The sequence below is a fragment of the Amblyomma americanum genome, chromosome 7 (assembly GCF_052857255.1).
Source record: "Amblyomma americanum isolate KBUSLIRL-KWMA chromosome 7, ASM5285725v1, whole genome shotgun sequence".
Taxonomy (NCBI): domain Eukaryota; kingdom Metazoa; phylum Arthropoda; class Arachnida; order Ixodida; family Ixodidae; genus Amblyomma; species Amblyomma americanum.
In genome coordinates, this window is record NC_135503.1 from 126,332,191 (window position 1) to 126,351,378 (window position 19,188).

The 19,188-nt window shown below is 46.1% G+C and overlaps 1 protein-coding gene across 1 annotated transcript in view; it reads right to left on the minus strand.

Moving 5' to 3' along the window:
• Mitf (transcription factor Mitf) overlaps positions 1–19,188 on the minus strand; it is a 116,912-nt gene that overhangs the window by 82,082 nt on the left and 15,642 nt on the right. Inside the window, exons 2-3 of the mRNA XM_077632916.1 lie at positions 17,708–17,939; positions 10,336–10,539 (exon numbers count right to left, since the gene is read on the minus strand). Coding sequence (XP_077489042.1) covers positions 10,336–10,539; positions 17,708–17,939 — 436 coding nt within the window. The remainder of the gene's footprint in view (positions 1–10,335; positions 10,540–17,707; positions 17,940–19,188) is intronic.

A 19,188-nucleotide genomic window follows, 5' to 3' on the forward strand; every position in this document is an offset into this window, starting at 1 on the left:
CTGCAGTATCTTTGGAGAGTTCACCTGAAATGTCCTGGCATTTTGATGTCTCTATTTTCATCAATTATGATAGTTTGTACAAAATTTTTCACATCCCTGTAAAAAAATTAAGTATTTTGCACTGGAGAACGAATTAACTTTCTGGAGGCCTAAATATACAAAATAGGCAAATTATTTGTCTTACTCCACACTGCCAAAATAAGGGGAAAGAACCTCGTCAAGCTGCTCATAGCAGTTTTCTTTTTCTTGTCCTAGCCTTTCTTTAGTTGTATGTGGAAGAATGCTGAATTGACTGATACCAATATTGGCTGGGATCAAAGAACCTATTGTCATGACGCAAATTTTTGTGTCGTTGCACACGATGCTAATGAGTAAATTTTGCTTTTTAGCTACAGGAAGTTTTGCTCAAAGCACAGGATCGTGCAGAGGCAGAGTGCTCCAACCGGCACAGTCACAATACTGAATATGGACGAGGTAGCACCTGATATCGAGTAGTTTTCTGATATCGAGTAGTTTAGTAGCTGGTATTAAAAAAAAAAGTTTTGTTAATGAAGTCACAATTATGAAATCTTCAAGGGACATTCATTTTTACGTGCTGATTCAAGTATGTAATTTAATTTTATGTAAAACAAGTCCTTCTGCATATATAATATGTTAAGTAACTTTGCGCTAGAGCTTTCAAGAAATTCAGCTGCAGGGAACATGCTAGAATGCATGCCACTGGCATCTTTTGACGTCAAGCTATGCAATAAGGGTAAAATTATTATCCTGCCTATTATAAAAGTTGAGTTAGAGGGCTTTGAATTTGGAACTTGACAAACGGGAAGAAAAAATTTGTATTCCTGTTTCTGAAGTGACAACTTCAAAATCCGATAACTCAGCTTCTAATTTCATAATTGCGACATCATTAAAGGGACTATGCAACGAATAAAAAGTCACTTGTAAATGTTTTCAATGCTTAGAAATGATGCTAAGAAGCATTCGCACCAAGTATGAGTGTTCAGAACTGAGCCGGCAATTTATTATGAACTTTTAAAAACCGTGTTTTTCAAAATTCGCGGGCTGATTGGCGTACTCGTAGTGACCGATTTTGGAACTAAAATCGTGGAACAAAGACGTCACTGTACCACGACGTCGCCAGGCCACCACACGCTCTCATTCGCTGGAGCCACGGTAGCCACGACGTCACGGGCACACTTCCGGTAGCCGTGAAAATCGTCTGCTCGTGCCGCCGCGCGACCCTCTCGGGCAAGCGCGAGCCAGGGCATTGCCTTCACGCATATGGTTTCAATTTTCCTCTGCCGCCTCCTTCTGTCGGGAGTTCCGGAGCCACTCGCACGGCTCTTCATGCGCACGCATAGGGCTCGATGCCCATCGCGGCCGTAAAAGCGAGCTGTCGCACCTCGAGGTCCGGGTTTATTACTGCTGATTACCACAGATGACAACCAAAGAAACCCGACGCGCGCCACAATCCAGGAAGGAGAAGAGACCGGTGAGATGCCGCCACGCCGCCGACGCTGCTGCTGGGGGGCTAGGAGCGACAATCGGAAGTTGCAAAATAAATGTCAGCGGATGACGTATTCATGGGCGAGGCCCAGTCCCAGAGCTGTTCTTTTTATTTTTTTCTGGTGCTCCTCGTGTACGAGTTGAGGGGGGAGAGGAGGAGCACAATTTTTAATTGTCTATATCTTCGCTGTTATTGATGCTAGCTCAAAAATTCTTGCACCGGGGTGACGAGTGATCGAATGCCCATCTCTCGTCTGCTTTACGTAATCTCAATTAATTTATTGCATAGTCCCTTTAATAAAAATCTTTTTCCAAGACACTCTTCCCCCCTGAAGTCCTCTAGGACACTTGAGGACATACACATGCACACACACACAAGCATGCACACACACAAACAACCATGCACGCAGAACGACACATAAAATGGTTACAGGCACCACAATATTCCAAAGAACTCGGACAGCATGATTTGTGATGCACACACAGCAAAAGCAGAGAAGAAAATTGCGGAGTGCAGTATGAAACAAAAAGGAATCCCGTTGTATCTTTTTGACTGATGATTCCAGCCCCAGTGAGGACTGCGCCCTTTCATTTCGGTTGGGCACCAGCACCGTGCTATAATGGCCTTACTTCATAGTCGCCCACTCACCATCATCACCACACCACCTCCGGCGCCCAGTGCACGTACGAGCTCTGCCGCCTGTACGAATTACCCAAAGCGCAGCCAAATTCTTTCCAATTAACGAGAGTTTCATGCCATACAATAGAACGAATGTCTGACGGAACCAGATAAGATGTCTGAATCGTCCAATTTAAAAATTAACGCGAATCAACTTAAAGACATTTTATTGTACTTGCAATGATCTCCTGAAGAAAGAATGTCCAAAGCAGCTTTGTTGCAGTCCCATGCACCAATAGGACTCCAGCAAGGTTGTCTGGGTTTGTAGCCTGTATATCCCAAGTAATGAATTGATAACTTTGGGCTAAAATTCCCTCCGTTTTGGGCTGTGCTATATCGTAACATGTTCAAGCATCCACTGACACTATGAATTGTGCCGGTGTAGGATGGCTGTTATCGCTGTTCATTTGCATCATGATACCAAAAAAAAAAATTTCCGAACCCCCTTCAATGTACGGCAACCATGCTGAACATTGATCACACTTCTCTGCATAAGTGTTAACCACTACTGCAATGTGAAAAAAAAAAAAAATTCACAGGACTGTTACGACTATGGAATGCGAGATTCAGCAATAGCTGTGTAGGCATTTAGTTTTGACAGGCGGCTGTTCCAAACCGAGCCACCCGTAGTCTTATGCGACCCAAGTTGGCCGTGCATAAGTGGCATCAGACGACGAGACACGGATGCACAGCAATAGAAAAGACATTAAAGCATCATGTGGGATGATAACCATACCCGGGTTGCCATGGTAACCATGGTAACGCACCCACTGGTTATGCCGACGGCAACGCGCAAGCCAGGGACGGGCATACAACAGCTATCGCTGTAAAAATGGGGCCCATCTTGCTTGTTCCGCCATTTCTAAACCGTAACCCATTACACAGAACAACAGCAGATCAGTGAAACAACATGAATTGGCAGAAACCAATGCAGAATATCAGGCGCAGTGTATGCACATGCTTTTTTCTGCGCGCATTGCAAGCACTCTCCTGAGGGAGCCCTCTATTTATTAATGCCATTGCTCTAAAGATAGTCTCATCTTTATCACTCCACACTGTCTACAGCATACGGGAAACAATGTAGCATGCAGTTCAGGCTTAAGGAGAAATATTTAGACGACTGCTTGCCATGCAGGTCATACCGTGACAAGGGCCCCTTGAAGGGCTGAACTGATTCGAGCACAATGTTTAATATAACAAGAGCCTTATGCCATAGATATGCATTAGTGTTGGATGGGACTGTGCTGACTATAAGTTAGAGTTCTGATGTAATGGGGCGAAATTGACAAGATTTTACTGCATGCACCTTGAGCACATACATATGCACCATGCTCATGTACACATAGACCATGGGCCACTAATATGTCCAGCAAGTGCACTTGAGTGGTAGCAAAAGCGAACTATATTATTTATAAAATGCCGTGTTATTTTGGTGGAGAACGAGCTCCCAGGCTTGTGTACTTCGTATTGACAAAGTAATGTCAATTCACTTATCAACACGTCTCCGTTTTAATAGAACGAAGAAAAACTTTGCCTACGATTACAGTTCTCAGTAATGAGATTTTTTAGCACAGCTGCTGTAGTACTCGAACCATAGGCGACCGCATATGGAACACGCAGTGCCGAACGGAGACATGCGGAACGGAGACAGCTCTTGGTTTCGACTAGGGCAGTGCGCACAGTGCTCTGCCGCTGATGAGCCTCGCCTCGGGAGAATGATGAGCATGCTTTCAGTGCGTGCTACTCTGGTACATACCTTTCAGATGACGTCATTGGCGAGCAGACAACGGTGTGCGCTACTGTGGTGCCACGAGTCACAGCTGCACAACCTGCCTTTAACGCTAGCGTCATACCCTCCTCCTCCGCTTTATTCCTCGTGCTTTCTTCGCCATTGCCATATTTCATCCTCCACTGTGTTCTGCATTCGTTCATGCCGATGATGGCAAGGCACGCTGCTAAGCCCAGGAATGGAGGGCCTAAGACCTGTGCTCTAAGACACAGCTACCATTGTGGAGATCATGTTTTCTAGGCATGGATACAGCAATTGCACGTGGTCGAACATCGACAACAGTGAAGGCGGTGAGCAGTGCAATCTCGCACAACTTATTACCGCTGTTATAGCTCTGCCAGCCACCAGTGCCGCCATCGACAAAGCATCGTCTGCATGGACTCGCCGCTTGATCCACGCGATGTGCACAAAATGGCCTGTCATGGACTTGGGATGGTAAAGTAAAAGATCATAAATTCAACTTCAAGGAACTGGAAAAAACGTTCAAATTATCTGAAAGTTTGAAGTATCGAATGACCTCAAAAAAACTAACAAGAATTGAGTACAGCTTAGGTTCTTTATCTTCTCTCTCGCACCAGGTGTGCCCCGTCAGTGCCGGCTTGCTGACTCGAAGACAGAAGGCTATCTTTGCACCAGACGTGCCCCGACAGAGACGGCCTAGCAGACAATGTCTGGCAACAACACAGGACTTGCAGGAAAGATAATTATGCTTTATGTACATGAATTTACATATTTACAACAAGATGAGCAGCGAGCACAACAACATGAAACTGGCTAAGAACACGGGAGGACCCTACTCGGCACAGCCGAAGATGCATAGCATCTCACCGTAGCCTAGAACCTTCTTCCGAAGCTCCAGGGCCCGGTTTCAAAGACCTATGGGGCCAGCCCACGTTCGGCAGCACCTAATCATGTTAAATAAACTCCTAATACGATTGGTTCGTCAAACGTGTGGCCCGCCCTCCAATTTCAGTAAAGCACGAAACCTTCTCCCAAATATACCTCGTGCAAAAAGGACATCAACTTCACTTAAAAAATCGTACATTCCGGAAATGGACACAGAAACTGATTGGCCCCCTGTGTTAGTGTTGTGTACTGATATCGCATGTACTTACTGGCATGGCATTTCCATGAATATCGCTTATCAGCCACGCAAGCTGCGGTCGGCGAATCACGTGTTCATCACCCTATAAAAGGGCACTACATCATTAAAGAACTGTTCTGTTCCACACTGGCGTCTGACGGGGACACAACAGTTAGTGACAAGGCAGCGACGGCGATGGCTGTCGGCAGGATCGGCAAGTATCACCTCGACACGAACGCGTCAGGGGATGAATACGTTGAGCAGCTGGAAATTTTCTGCGAAGCGAACAAGATTACGAAAAAAATTGGAGCACGTTTAAGCTTTGCCTTTAAGAGTGAAACACGACATCGTGTTGCAGCACTGCCAGGAAGTCCACGGAACGCCATCGCCCGTTCGGCGCGACGCCTTGCCCGTTAGACAAATCGCTCTGCTACGTACGGTGAAACGGACGCACGGAGCTGCAAACCACGTAGAAGCGCTGCCAGGCACCTTGCCGAAACGCGTGGGACTCAAGTTGCAGTCGTAGTTCGTCGGCACATCGTTCTCGACAAACCCGATGCCACTAACGCCAGCATAGCTTCCACGCCGAACAAACGGGCAGCAAGCCGCAAGCTTCGTGGTGAACACGCCTTGAATGCGCGCTGCATTGTTCGCCACTCACCGCTCAATTCCTGCATCCCCGCATGGCCCCACTGCGCCCAAACGAGACGAGCGGGAGTCGCTGTGTCGCGCGCTATCTGTTGGGGCAGTGGGGTACATTGCAAGGAGGAGGAGGAGGGAGTGGTTTTAGTGGGCACCACCTGATGGCGCTACGTGCACGCTTCTGGGATTTTTCGCTCACGGCCGACGCCAACGACACCGGCTTTTCTGCGACACGGAGCCCTTAACGCTGTCGCGTTAAAAGAGCAGAAAAGAGCAGTCCTGTTGAGTTGTTGCAACAAAGAAGTGTACGGCTCATCGTAACTATGGTGAAGTCAACAAGAACGAGAGCAGCAATGCACGACAATATTAAGACGGCGGTTCGCAAGCACCTGCATTCACGCCCCACACATCCACTGTATTTAACAAACTCTCTCCCCTATGAAAAAAAAATCAAAACCCATAAAAACATAGCAAAACACTTCCACGGGTGTGCCGGTTTCCCCAGGACACGTGACCCTGAAGGCTCTAGAAATTAAGGTCGTTATCGGCCCCTACCGTGAGTCGCCACCATCGCGAACAACAAACGGAAGCATCGAGCCGCGTTCCCAAGCGAGTCAGATTACCGCGCACTCCTGACCTAGCAAGCGCCTCCCGGAGTCTGGTCAGTGGCATAACTCAGCGGGCTGTCACTGTCTTTGAGCAAGTGGCGGCAACCGCTCTGTCTGGTGGCGTCTCCCTACACAAGCCCATTCTTGAGAACTGTTTTTGTTCACGCATTCAAGCTTTGGCGCCATTACCGAACACCAGCTAGGCGCATCGTTGCCGCCCAGAGTGAGCGCCAGACTCCGTTTCGTCTGGCAGTGTTTCCTCTTCAAAAGAGCTGCCAAACTTCCGAACGAAACGTTCGTAGCTAGGTTGCGCCACGTCTCGTGTCTGTCAAGACGGGGGGAGCTGTCGGCGTGCGGCACTCTGTCCGTGCAACAGCTCTTACCGCCCCTTGCACATCTGGTGGTGCGAAAAAAGCCCCGCGACCCCGCCGCTCGCGTCTTTCTCGGAAAGGGGATATTCGGGGGCTCGGCCAAGCCGGCCACTCCCACTCTGTGCCGCTGCCTGCTTTGAGCGCTTCTTGCCGCCTCCCGCCTGAATGTCTAAGAGTTCTGCAGCGGCAGGACACAGAATAAAGGAGGACAGGCGCTCGTAATGATCCCATGCGCATCCACAGATCCCTTTGTGGCCAATTGTTCAACAGCAAAGTTAACTTCTCTTAGCTGCAAGGAAGGGAAGGTGGGGTAAATACGCCTAGTGCCTGCTAGCCCTCTACAAACTGCGAGCATTATGGTAAATTTATCTGATGAAAGACTGGGCAATGGGTGCCTGCTTCTGATAAAAGATAAGTCGGCGTGGCAATGACTATTTTTCATGTGTCCTTCAATACTTTACTGCATGTCTACTGTCGCGAGTGTAGAAGCAGAACTTCCAAAATCAAAAGAGCCCCCTCGGCATCCATCATGGTGTTATGTGGTAGAGCTCCACTGCTACCTTGTCACTACACGAACAGCAAATGGCACTGGGCGAGCACACAGTTTCGGCGTGCTGGAAGAATGGAGCAATGCGGACGGAAGTGAAAGAAATGCTCAGCGGTGTCAAAGCGGAGAGAAGATAAAAGGAGGCTGGTTGGGGAGAAGAAAAGTTGGGGGACACTTTAGCTGCGCTTTGAGACTATGAAGCAATAGTGTAAATGAGTCCCTTCAGCGGCCTTTTTGCTTATCACTTCACAGACAGGCATACTGTTCTTTCTTTTATTTTATAATTTTTTGCTATTTTTCTTTTATTTTTCATATATATATAATTTACTGCAAGACACACAAGGCCTCCCTTTATCCTAGTCAAACGAATGCTCCTCAATGGTGGAGGGGTAATGCACCCGGCTCGTGACATAAGTGGCTGTGGTTCGAATCCCAGCCTGACCATTTTTCATTTCAGCGCAGCTGCTTTTCTTTCTTCAGAGGCATTATGTAATGGTGATGGAATGACTTCACGCTGCAGACCAATGAGAAGCTGCATAGTGAAGTCATCACTTGTATTGTGTGACTGTTGTGGGATGTTTAAATTACAGTTGAACCCTGCTTCAACGAAATTCATGGGACCCACGAAAAATTTTGTTGTCGCGGAAGCTTTGTTGCGAAATCGGGCCACAAATTGACAGACTGGACCGGATAGTTTATGAACAACGATTATTTTACAAAAATTTGTCAGTTTTGATCTTTTGCCGTTGTGAAATCGGAGTCGCGGCAATTTTCCTGGCAATCCGAAAATCTTTAAATCACGTAATAAACGCATCTGCTACATTTGCTAGTAAAACTAATAATTTTTTATTCCGAACGCGTCTTAAAAGCGCCCCTGCTTTCGTCGTGCGAAAAGCCGCACTTAGACCGTGCTTCCTGGAGGCATTTCAGCGTAGACTATTGGCGCATGTGCACGCGTTAAGGCGCGTTGAGTAGCAGTCATATGCCCGTCAAAATCGATCCTTTAGACGACATGCCAGAAATGCAATTGCTCCGATTCTTCAAAGACACTTTATGTTTTGCGACACCCGGTACGAACATACCGGGGGAGTGACGTTCTGTTAAGGCATTCGCCAAGAACCGACACTCGCAGTGGCTGTATTCGGTCACTGCCGGAGTGCACCACACGAAAAAAAAAAGAAGAAAACGCTATCACGATGCTCGCCTGCGGCAAAAAGCGAGACTAGGGCTGCCTAGCCAGCGTCCGGTGATAATGCAAACTGTCTTCAGCATCCATGTTTGGTGAAACCTAACGAGACACGAGCACGTGTCGACAAGACACAAGCACGTGTCGACACGCAAAAAAAAAAAAAAAACGACCGCTTACTCGGAAAATTTTGAAGCGGAACCTTGCATCGAAAATTGTTCGTTGTGGTTGAAAATAATTGCATTGCCTTGTATGGTATGCTGACAGGGAATCGGAAATACTTCGCTGTGGCGGGAATTTCGCTGTCGCAGCGTTCGTTGTAGCGGGATTTGATTGTACCCATGCGAGGTGATGTGATGGTGATGTCACAATTCTCTTGACCAATCCTTCAATCCTGATTTTCTTGGCACACCAATGACAATGGCGGGTTTTCCACTGAATAGGACCTTTAGCACTTCCGCCTTAAACAGGCTGCGAAACAATGCCTGAACAGATGCCGGCTATACTTCAGATGGATTCTTTATGTCACACAGATGCGGACTCCAAAAGAATGACAGGAATCAATGCATAGGAACGGGTGTTATTCAATGAAGAAATTTAAAAACACCAGCAAACAAAATGCTGCCCTCAACTTGATTTTCGCACGGCTTCCCATTCCCATTTCACTCTCCCAATGACGACACGGGGCGGGACCAATAAAAACAGCCTATCTGAGCATGTCACGGAAGTTTGCACACCATGGTTTAGGGAACTTGTTCTTGCCAGGGCCGGTAGCGCCATTTTCATGGTTGCAACAACCATGTGAACACCCAGCTGACTCAGCGATGCTTCACTGTCACATCGACGGCGCAGAAGGGAACACTGATCAGTGACGTTCCCCAACTTATGGATCCGAACACGATCTAAACTGGATCCGAACTCGAGCACGAGATACTGCATCGGAGTGACAGCCTGCGCAAGATACTACGTACATTTAGCATAGTGCGTACCGCCTACCGTGGCCCGTCGCTAGGAGCATGCTGATTGGTCACGGCGAGCAAGACGCGCGCGCTGTTGACAAGTATGGAGATCCTACACAAGCTGACGATGTGCACTGCTAAATGTGAAACAAATAGATTTTTTCTTTGCATCCTTCCTTGGGACAGAAACGAATGCTTGACGAGTGCAATTGCTCGATCGGATCTATTCCATAAACCCGTTTCTCAGATATATAGAGAATAGCCTTAAGTGTTGTGTGCCAGGTCAAAGGATGTGTACAGAAAGGCGCAAAGTCCTTCGATGCAAAAAGCAGCCAGAGCTTCTGGTGGTGTATTTTTGTTTTACTTGCTTTACAGTGCTTTTATCTAAGGCAAATAAGTTGGTTTTGTTGATGTAATATAAAACGCAAAATCTTGACAAAACGCATCTCTATTTATTAAAATAATTTGCAGTATATTTACTGTTTGTCCAATCATCAAGCTCCCGCCCAGTGATGCCATATCCACTGCTAAAAAACACCACTGTATGGTGACACCGTCAGCACCATGAATTTATTTTTGCAAGCTAATTAGCTATTTCGACTATCTCTTGTCTCGCTGGGCATACCTGGAGGAGGCTTCCCTTCAAGAGCCTGTTCGAATTAACAAGCGCGCTACCCTTAGTGTCAGAATTAGCGAGCGTAAAATGCCATAGACACGCATGACTGTCAGCCGGGATTGAGCTGGCAATATGAATTATCCGGATTTCTGAATTAACGAGAGTCAAATTAACGAGCTTTTACTGTACAGTCTTACTTTGTATAAATAAAGCTATATTGGCATCCTCTCAACCGATATAGAAGTCAATATAAAGCTGATATACAAGCTGTTATAAAATGTTGTAGTCCCTAGCCTGTGGCAGTACCCGTGCAGTGCCCTTTGGGAGGTGGAAAGCTGCTGGCCTTACCTCGGAGTTACTGGTGGCAGCTGAGCCACTGTGTGGCAGCGAGGCAGGGCTGTCAGGGCTGAATGCTTCCCCTGGTGCAGATGTGGCCATGTGCTGCAGCTGGGGCCGGGCCAGCAGCTGACTGCCGGTCAGGTACTGCTTGACCTGCCGCCGCTTGCTCTGCTCGACGTGGTAGCGTGTCGGGTTCTCCAACCGAGACTGCACCTGCACAGAAGGGCGGCCACAAAGACGACTCAACGAGAGATTCGATTCTTGGTACAGCATGCTGCTCGGCTATACTGCATCTCACAAGTTGTTTGCAGCGCTGTGAAGGTTGCGGTGATCTGAGCCAAATAGAACAGCCTGCGCTGCAAAACGTGTTCCTCCGCGCCCCTCACCCCATGACCGGTGGTGCCATCACTGGGAAGGAAAGAGCACCAGTTTCCAGTTTCTGTGCACAGGAGACTCGGCCTGCTCGACGGACACCGTATTTACGAACAGTGGTGCATCACTTCGTGGCAGGGCCTCCACAGTGTTGTGTTCGTCCGGACTTCCTTTGATAATTTCAATTTAAACTAGTGAATGAAACATTCACCATACTTTCAAAACACCATCCTGAACTACCTTTTCAATTACTGCAACAATTGTTTAAAAAATAGCCACAACACTGCACATATATTTCAGGGATTATTTTTTGTCCTCCCTGGCTCTAACTGGACAAGAGAGCTCTACCTTGCACAGTGCTGATAACGACTTGCGACATGAAGTATAGTTGGTTCATGCTCTTCCGTTAAAACAGTTGACTCACTACTGCGTTTCCTTCGACAGGTGTTGCTTGAACAATACATACTTTTTTTTTCTTGCAGTAACAGTGCCTTACGGGACTGAATAAAGTATATAATGTCAACATCATGATAAGTTGTGACCATAAACTTGCACAATCTCCAATTGGCCAATGAGAACATTATCCGCCAGGAATGGTTTTTTTTTTCATTTTTGTTGATGCCTCACCAAACTAAGCCATGAAAATGCTACCCATATACAAAATAACGTTCTCATAAACCCATTACAACATGTGCTCCGACACCTCAAAGGAACTCGAAAAAGGCGAACGTGAGGGCCACAACAAGGCTTTCATAGTTCTGCATCTCAGCTGCACCTTTCAAGCCATTTTCCCAGTATTAGAGTGAGCTAACAAGCCCAAGGCTTTCTGTGTCAATATAGACATGGATAATCTGATATCCTGAAGAACTAAACAGTAGTTCGGTGGCTCAGAGGTAACCAGTCGGACGAATGGTAGTCATGCTGAATACAATGCGACTCCTTGACTCAGTGTCACAGACAAGTTGCCTGCAGTCTGAAACTGATTTGGTATGTCATGAAGATCCGCCACAACACGGATGACATTCCCAACCTCGTCTAGAGAGTGCTTGGAGATGTGACTGCCAGTGCAAGCTGGCTATGTGCCTTACAAGGCAAAGCAGTTAACACCAGCTGAGCGTTGAACCAATAAGGCTATGACAGCGTGAGGTGAACCCAAACCATTCGAAGTTAATACCCCAGTGAACGGGCTTCTAATGGAAAAGAACTACACAGGCACCAGAACACTTGTGAGTCTTACATACAAAGGCATATCTGCCTGTGATTCAATGCAGTTCATTTAGTGAGTTCTATGCCCTGCAACATGTGTGAATGAGTATGAGTACTGAGATCGCAACCTGAATCCAAGTGAATGCCTGGCAATGACTGGGCCACCTTTTGGACCAGCAGGTGCATGCAGAGAGAGCTCCACCAAGCAGACATATTTCACTACTAGCATGCAACTTCCAGGCAACACTTTCAATTTTGAAATATTAAAAGACAATCAAATAAAATTCACATAGCTGCTGGCTCTAAGTAAGCACTACTACTAACCACAGGTGTGCCTTCAAGCCAAATGAGATCAAAAAAGAAAAGGTCCCTACTGCATCCTTGACCAATGCCTGTTTGTGGCAATGATAGCATCGAACTCAACTTTCATGAAAAGCAGTCACGAAAGCACAGGTAACCGGCTGAAAGACATGGTGAGTATGTACAGTTTTCAGAGATGCGGTGAAAGGTAACACTGCACAAGAAAGATAAAACATCAGTAAACAACCGATTCAAGCAGCAAAAAATATAAGCTATCAGCTGGTATATTAGTCCTGAAGATAGATATATACACTTATGCCAGCAAAATAGCTGGCTGATTTGCATTTGAGCTAGGCACAAAAAGTGGCATCTGGTGGTCAATCACACGTAACACCATGCTTGTTCGCAGTACACGCCTGTTTTGACCAAAAGGAACCTAAGTACATCGTCATCTGCAGCAATCAATGTCAGACCAAACAAGCAGCATTTCACAACACAAAACACAGACACACCACCATATGGAGCAAGAAGCTCAAGCTAGCCGCCAGAAGGCAGCGAAAAAGACATTTCTGTTGGGCCCATTACAACAGGCATGTCGCTCAGTGAAGGACGTCTGCACGCTACACTTTACAACCTCCATGTGTGCAAGAAGTGCCGCATACTTTCCGCTCGAGGGTTTTGCGGCCGTAACACTAAGCATTCCAGCAACGTGTTGGCGTTACAGGCAGCTCTGTACACAATCATTACGGGCCCACAGATGGTTCCCCTTATCTCACAACTTGTGACTGCCCTCACACGGGTCCCTACACCACTGTGCACTGCGAGTACATCACCTCAGCAAATGTGTAAAGCTGTGCAAGGACACGAGCGCCCTAAATCCTGTTGCCTCATTTAGTTGCCGAAACATTTCTACAGGAAATATTGTTTGCTCAGCGTAACAATTACAGCTTGAAAGAAAATTAGTCACCAGAGCTGCAGAGAGAGAGAGACTAATGCAGTGAAAGCTGTGCAATGTTACTTCACCTATTTTCTTTTTGAAACTTGTTCCATTTCTTTCACATTGCAGTATTCTTTCCCTTCTTTTTCCCATGTATCCATTCTTCCCAGGTACAGACAACAAAACAGTACATCAATGAATGAATGAATGCATCAATCACTGGCAATGATGAATTCACTTTCCCATACTGCATTTTGTAGCGATAGCTACATAACTGTAGCATTTCAACCCTTCAGCATGGCGGCGCCACCACCCTGTGACTGCACCGCCACCCTGTGGCTGCGCCGCCACGATGTCACGTGGTTGGTCACATGGTGCGGGGCAGCTGCCGGCGGCGCGGCACTGTGGTTGGTCACGTGACCAGATACGTGGCTGGTCACCTGATGCGGAGCAGCTGCTGCTGCCGGCGGCGCGGCACGCCGGCGAAACCGAGCTGCCACAGCTGTGCGCATGCGCCGTGTCAAGTGGGACGAAGGTGGAGAAGGAACGCCCAGCGAAACGGAGCGGCGAAAAACTGACTTTGCAATTCAACTGAGCAAGTTCCACTCGGCCAGCTGTAGCTATCGCGTAACTCCAGGTTTAACCAGAGCTAAACCACCGCCAATTTTTTTCAAGCCTACATGCATTCTGCTCTCTCCAATACCACTGTTTTCTTAAAGAAAAAAAAAAAAGGGGCGGGGGGGGGGGGAATAGTCTGCACCTATCAAAAGAAAGCCTTCGGGTAAATCATCCCTGTTTGAACCATGCTTACATCACTTAAGACAAAGTGGACAAGAAAAAACTTCAGCTGAATCAACTTCACAAATATTTGTAAAGATAGCTGGGGTATCAGGATTCTAAAAGAACCTGATATATCACCTTTTTCCAGCTACCACAGTGGCTAAGTGGTTATGCTGCTCAGCTTCTGAAAGATGCGGGTTCGATCCCGGCCGTGGCGGTCGCATTTCGATGGAGGCGAAATGCAAGAGGCCCGTGTACAGTGTGATGTCAGTGCACCGTTACAGAACCCCAGGTGGTCGAAATTATTCGCAGCCCTCCACTACGCTGTCCCTCATAGCTCGAATCGCTATGGAACATTAAACCCCATAAACCAACCAACCAACCAACCATACCTCCCTTTTCCACAATGGGTTTCTTGAAGTTAGCAAGCAAGTTTGGTTGCCCTAATATGGATAACATATAAGAATGCCTTTTCTTGTTTTGTCTAACTTAACATGAACCTAGCTGAGGTCATGTCAGATACGAGTTTTATACATTGCAGTAGAGCTTACCACAGCCCTAAATGTTGAAAAATAAATGCTAACAACCTTTCTATTGCTTACTACCACAGGCTAATTCTTTTGATTTCAATTACTGAGTATCTCAATACATCACCTTATTACAGAAAGCAGTTCTTACATAAAGAAAAAATAATGAACAAAACATCAAGAACAGGTAGCAATGATTACTTCCTCCCCATGGTAAGGAAAGACGTGAATGTGCAGTTAGCAGGAGATAACAAAATTCGTTACAATGCAGCAGCCATACAGCTAAAGGTAAAAACAGACCCCATTTCACAGTAGCTGGCTTTGCACAAACCACTTAAAATATCCTACAGCCCTATCCCAAAAAGAACATACATGCCGCCACAGAAGAGCAGCCCACAGAATACCGAATGCCTGACGCTTAATACTACACCGGCTCGGATTACTAAGCTGGCAATTTTTGACATGCACTTAGCCAGATATGCTTCACAACATATTTGTATCCTTGAACCATTTCAAAGCACAGTCTTTTTTGCATGTGCACAAGTCAGCATACAGGTTCTTTACCCTCCAGTTTGCTGAGGCAAGATTACGACCAGGAGGATCCCAAAAAAGAATGCTGAGGTTAGTGCGAGCAGAACAAACATGCTGAGGATGTTCACATCTTCAAAAGTGCTGCACTTTCCATTTTTTTTGCTTTAAAATGGAGTGTGGATGACAGGTACAAGAACGCCTTCAAATAAATAGAACGCTACAAACACTATAAGCTGAGTTCAAGAATAATGGTGGATCAGCAATTCATTTCAGGTTTGTGGACACAACTACAATAAGTTACTATGAACAAAAGTTACCTTGAACTTCAAATTATTTCAAAAAATGTTAACATAATTTGGAGAAATGCCCCTTGCCTTTGCCGCCATATTATAGCATAGAGGCAGCTCTTGATAGGGAGTGTGGCAAACATTAAGGTCAGCAAAAGGTTTCTAATGGTAGAAAAAAATAAGAACTGTGCAAAGATAAACAATTACTAGCTTAATTTCAGCACTTCTCCTTTAAGCTTCCTTGACTTTTTGAATAGTGAGAAGCAAACACTGCAAGCTGCAAAGGCCATAGAAGCACGTGAACAGAAAAAAAAAGTGCTTGTGAAACTGGCGACCTTCATAGCTGCCAAGGCATCTTGGCTAACAAGACAGGCTTTGAGGACACGCAGCTAAGATGGCTAGGATATATATAGAGCCTATTTCTAAACCATCGTGATGAAGAAATGTTACCATTCTTGACACAAGAAAAGGCATCTTCTGCCCGGCCTTGGTGATTGCTCCTCAGCTTCTGTTTTAGCACAGACATTTGTGTCTGTGGTCTACACAGGCTGCCCTCTGACTTGCGCTTACTACAACAGGAACCACAAAAATCCATGCTGACTTCTGTTCACACAGCCATGAAACTAGAGGAGGGGCTTGACTAAGAGAAATAAAACAGCCCAAAGCTCCAAGAAGATGCTTATGCATGAGGCCAGCACATACTGGCAATCACTTCTATTTAAAAACACTTAAACGAACTCTCAGGAAAAGTTCTCCTCTATTGAAAGAGCACTGCATCTTAAAGACAGAGGCTAATCTCACTGAAAACTGAAATGCAAGTATCACCAGCACCACCATTTTTGTAAGCTAAGTGCAGTGACCTGAATAGAGTTTTTTGACCAAAGATCCCTGAGGCTAGGCCACGCTACCATTTACTTTTTTAAAACGGTGATCACAGAGTCCTCACCGGTCTCAATGTGACAAGTTTGAATTGAATGGTGAAGAAAAGAAAGTTACTTTTTTTTTATAAAATCCTATTTATAAGAAATAAATTCTTCTTTTACTGCTGCAAAATCATTAACACAGACAGAAAAACACACAGAATCGGTTTTTAGCAGGCACTAAAATAGAATGTCCCCTTTCAGTAGCTAGAACCTCAAAAAGCATCATGAGAATTTCCCATATACTAACAGCAGCCGCAGTGTAGGTGCTCCCACTTATGTCTTCGGTGAGTGCAAAGTTTTTCTTTTTTGGAAATGTAAAAGATCAAAACATGCTTGCTTCAATAAAAAAATAAAGCATAAGCATCGCTGAAAATTAAAGATGAAATTCCGAACAAGTAACATTAACAGCTTCTGCCATGAAGTGATTTCAATTGCATCCAGGCATTCAATTTGACAACACAATGGCATGTGTCAACTGAGGCATGCTTGAGCTAGTGCACTGTCTACCTCACTCTGCGGTAATGGAATACAATGGCTATGGCGATGCTGTTAACCTTGAACAAGGTACACTATGCTGCTGTCGCCATAAAATAAATGCTAAGTGCTCGCTACTTGCATTACAAAAGATAAAGTAGAAAAAAAAAGAAATATGAGAGATAAGCACAAAGGAAAAGGGAGTAGTTGGATAGTGCACCAGTTAATTCAAGAGGTATAAAGAAAGTCCTTCACAGAGATGAGCTCAGTTGGGGAAAAAAAAGGATCGCCAGACTCCTTGCACTTCCCAGGGTGAAGAGACGGCAGTGTGGCAGCTGTACTGTGCCTTCTTACAGAAGTACTCAGACCCATCTCAGTCTGATTCTCACTTAGCAGCACATGACAGCGAGTTTTAAATTACCAGAAAAATGAACAAGGTGAGAGTAGATAGTGATTTCGTAAACCCCAAACTAAGTTTATCATGCAAATGTGAAGATAAAAAAATGCACAGGGTGATCAAACAAAGTGATGATGCGACAAATCTGCATTAGCAGTATTCGTTAACTTTAACTTTAATTGCTTTCCCATTGTGTCTTTGAATCTGATTTAGCTGTCGCATTCTTGCTCAACTGTTGTAAGCACTTTGTTGGGTGGAGGCTTCTGGAGGGAGCACGTGGGTGTGGGTGGTGGCTCGTAGGCGGGACATGCATTTTCACCAGTTGGTGCCCAGAAGTGCACCCACTGGTGAGCAGTCCAAAAGAGGCAACTTCCGTGTCCGGAGGGTGCCCGGAAGGTGCTCTGATCCGCTGGGGTCCTGGCGGGGAGGTGCTCCATACAAGCACAGACCACGACTTTTTCAACGAAAAGAGATTATACTGATAAAGCAGTAAAAAAAAAAGGAACTGCCCTTTGGTATGTGGTATGGAGATCAAGATAATAGGCTAGACAATTAACGACCTCGGATGCCATGACGTTGACGCAGCACGCACAGTGACCAGAACAAAGTGGTTCCATGCACAATGCTGACTGACTTTGTGCACTCACCTGTAGGACCTGAGTTGGCACCTGGATGTTGTCTGGAATGGTGTCGGGGATCCCAGGAACACAGATGGCCGACGATGGCTGTGGCGGGGCACCAACAAGCTCGCGGATGCGGCGCTCCTCTTGTTCCGCCTGGTGCCGCTGCAGCTGCTGCTTCAGGTTGGTGCGGCTGACGGGCGTCCGCGGATGCAGACTGCCCATGCCCACACCACCACCCATGCCTCGCCCGGCTCCACTGGGAATGTAGAGAGGAAACCGAGACAATTAGCAACATACCCCACCATAACTTCTCTGCACACGACATTGCAGTGAGGTCCTCATGACCAACTGCAATGTCACAACTGCAAACAGTGCACCGTGTAGCATGTTTCAAATGCCATCCTTTACTTTGCATCACATACACCCCAGAGATGATATGGGCAGGGCAGGGCATGTAATACAGAGAACAGATAATTGATAGCCACTTGAAGGAGCGAAGTGGATACCAAAAGAAGGTAAACGTAGCAGAGGGTGGCAGAAAGTTAGGCGGATGGTTGAGATCAGGAAAATGTGCGGGGGTAAGGCGGCGGCAGCAGACACAGGGCGCGGGTTAATTCAAGATTAATGGGAGAATCCTTAGAAATCCAGTGGATGTAGCTGGGCTGCCGCTAATGATGATACTTGGCACTTTGTGCAATCACAACCAATGGAAGAAAGCAACGAAAATGAAGAAGAATGCAGGACAACACTGGGCTTTCAATTAAACGCACTACATGGAAGGTGACCACAAATACTGCCAAACTGAAGCTGTAATTTTGTGCCTTACGATCAATAATACCAGTGTAAACCCCCCTCACTTGGCCAACTTGTAAAGTAAATGAAAACTTGTAAAGTAAATGAAAAAAAAAGTTCACACACAAATCGCCGAGGCAGCATTGCTGTAGTGCTCTTTATCATCGCCTCCCCTCCATTTTTGGAGATCCCTGCACATGCACGCGCAAGCATATTATCAGATGAGGTGCTAGTAGCCTTTTAGCTGACAGCTGCACCTTTATTAAGCAGGGAACAAACGAGCATGAGCAGCCAGAAGACAAGCAAAGTAAGTAACGACATGTTTCATCAGGACTGACAAGTATGAACCCTTCATCCACAATAACTCAATTGTTCACTTAAAATATGTAAACTTGGGTTGGCAAAGTCAGCAACAGCACAGCACACCTACTGTGCTGCCACCAGAAGTGCGCCTGGCCGCAATACACCACCCCTTATTTCCCACAAGAGTTCCTTCCAGGAACAGTCTAACAGGCAAGAACACGCCCCATCACACGGCAGCGAAAACCTACAGTGAAAAAAAAAACAACCTCAGGATGATCTGAAAGGGCCTTCAGCTTTTAGTTAAATAATTTCTGCTATGGTGACACCTCATGGGCAGAATAGCTCTATCTTCAGCAGGATACAACTCAAGAACGAAGTGGCTTTTCACCATCAAAGCAGCCCCTTCCAGC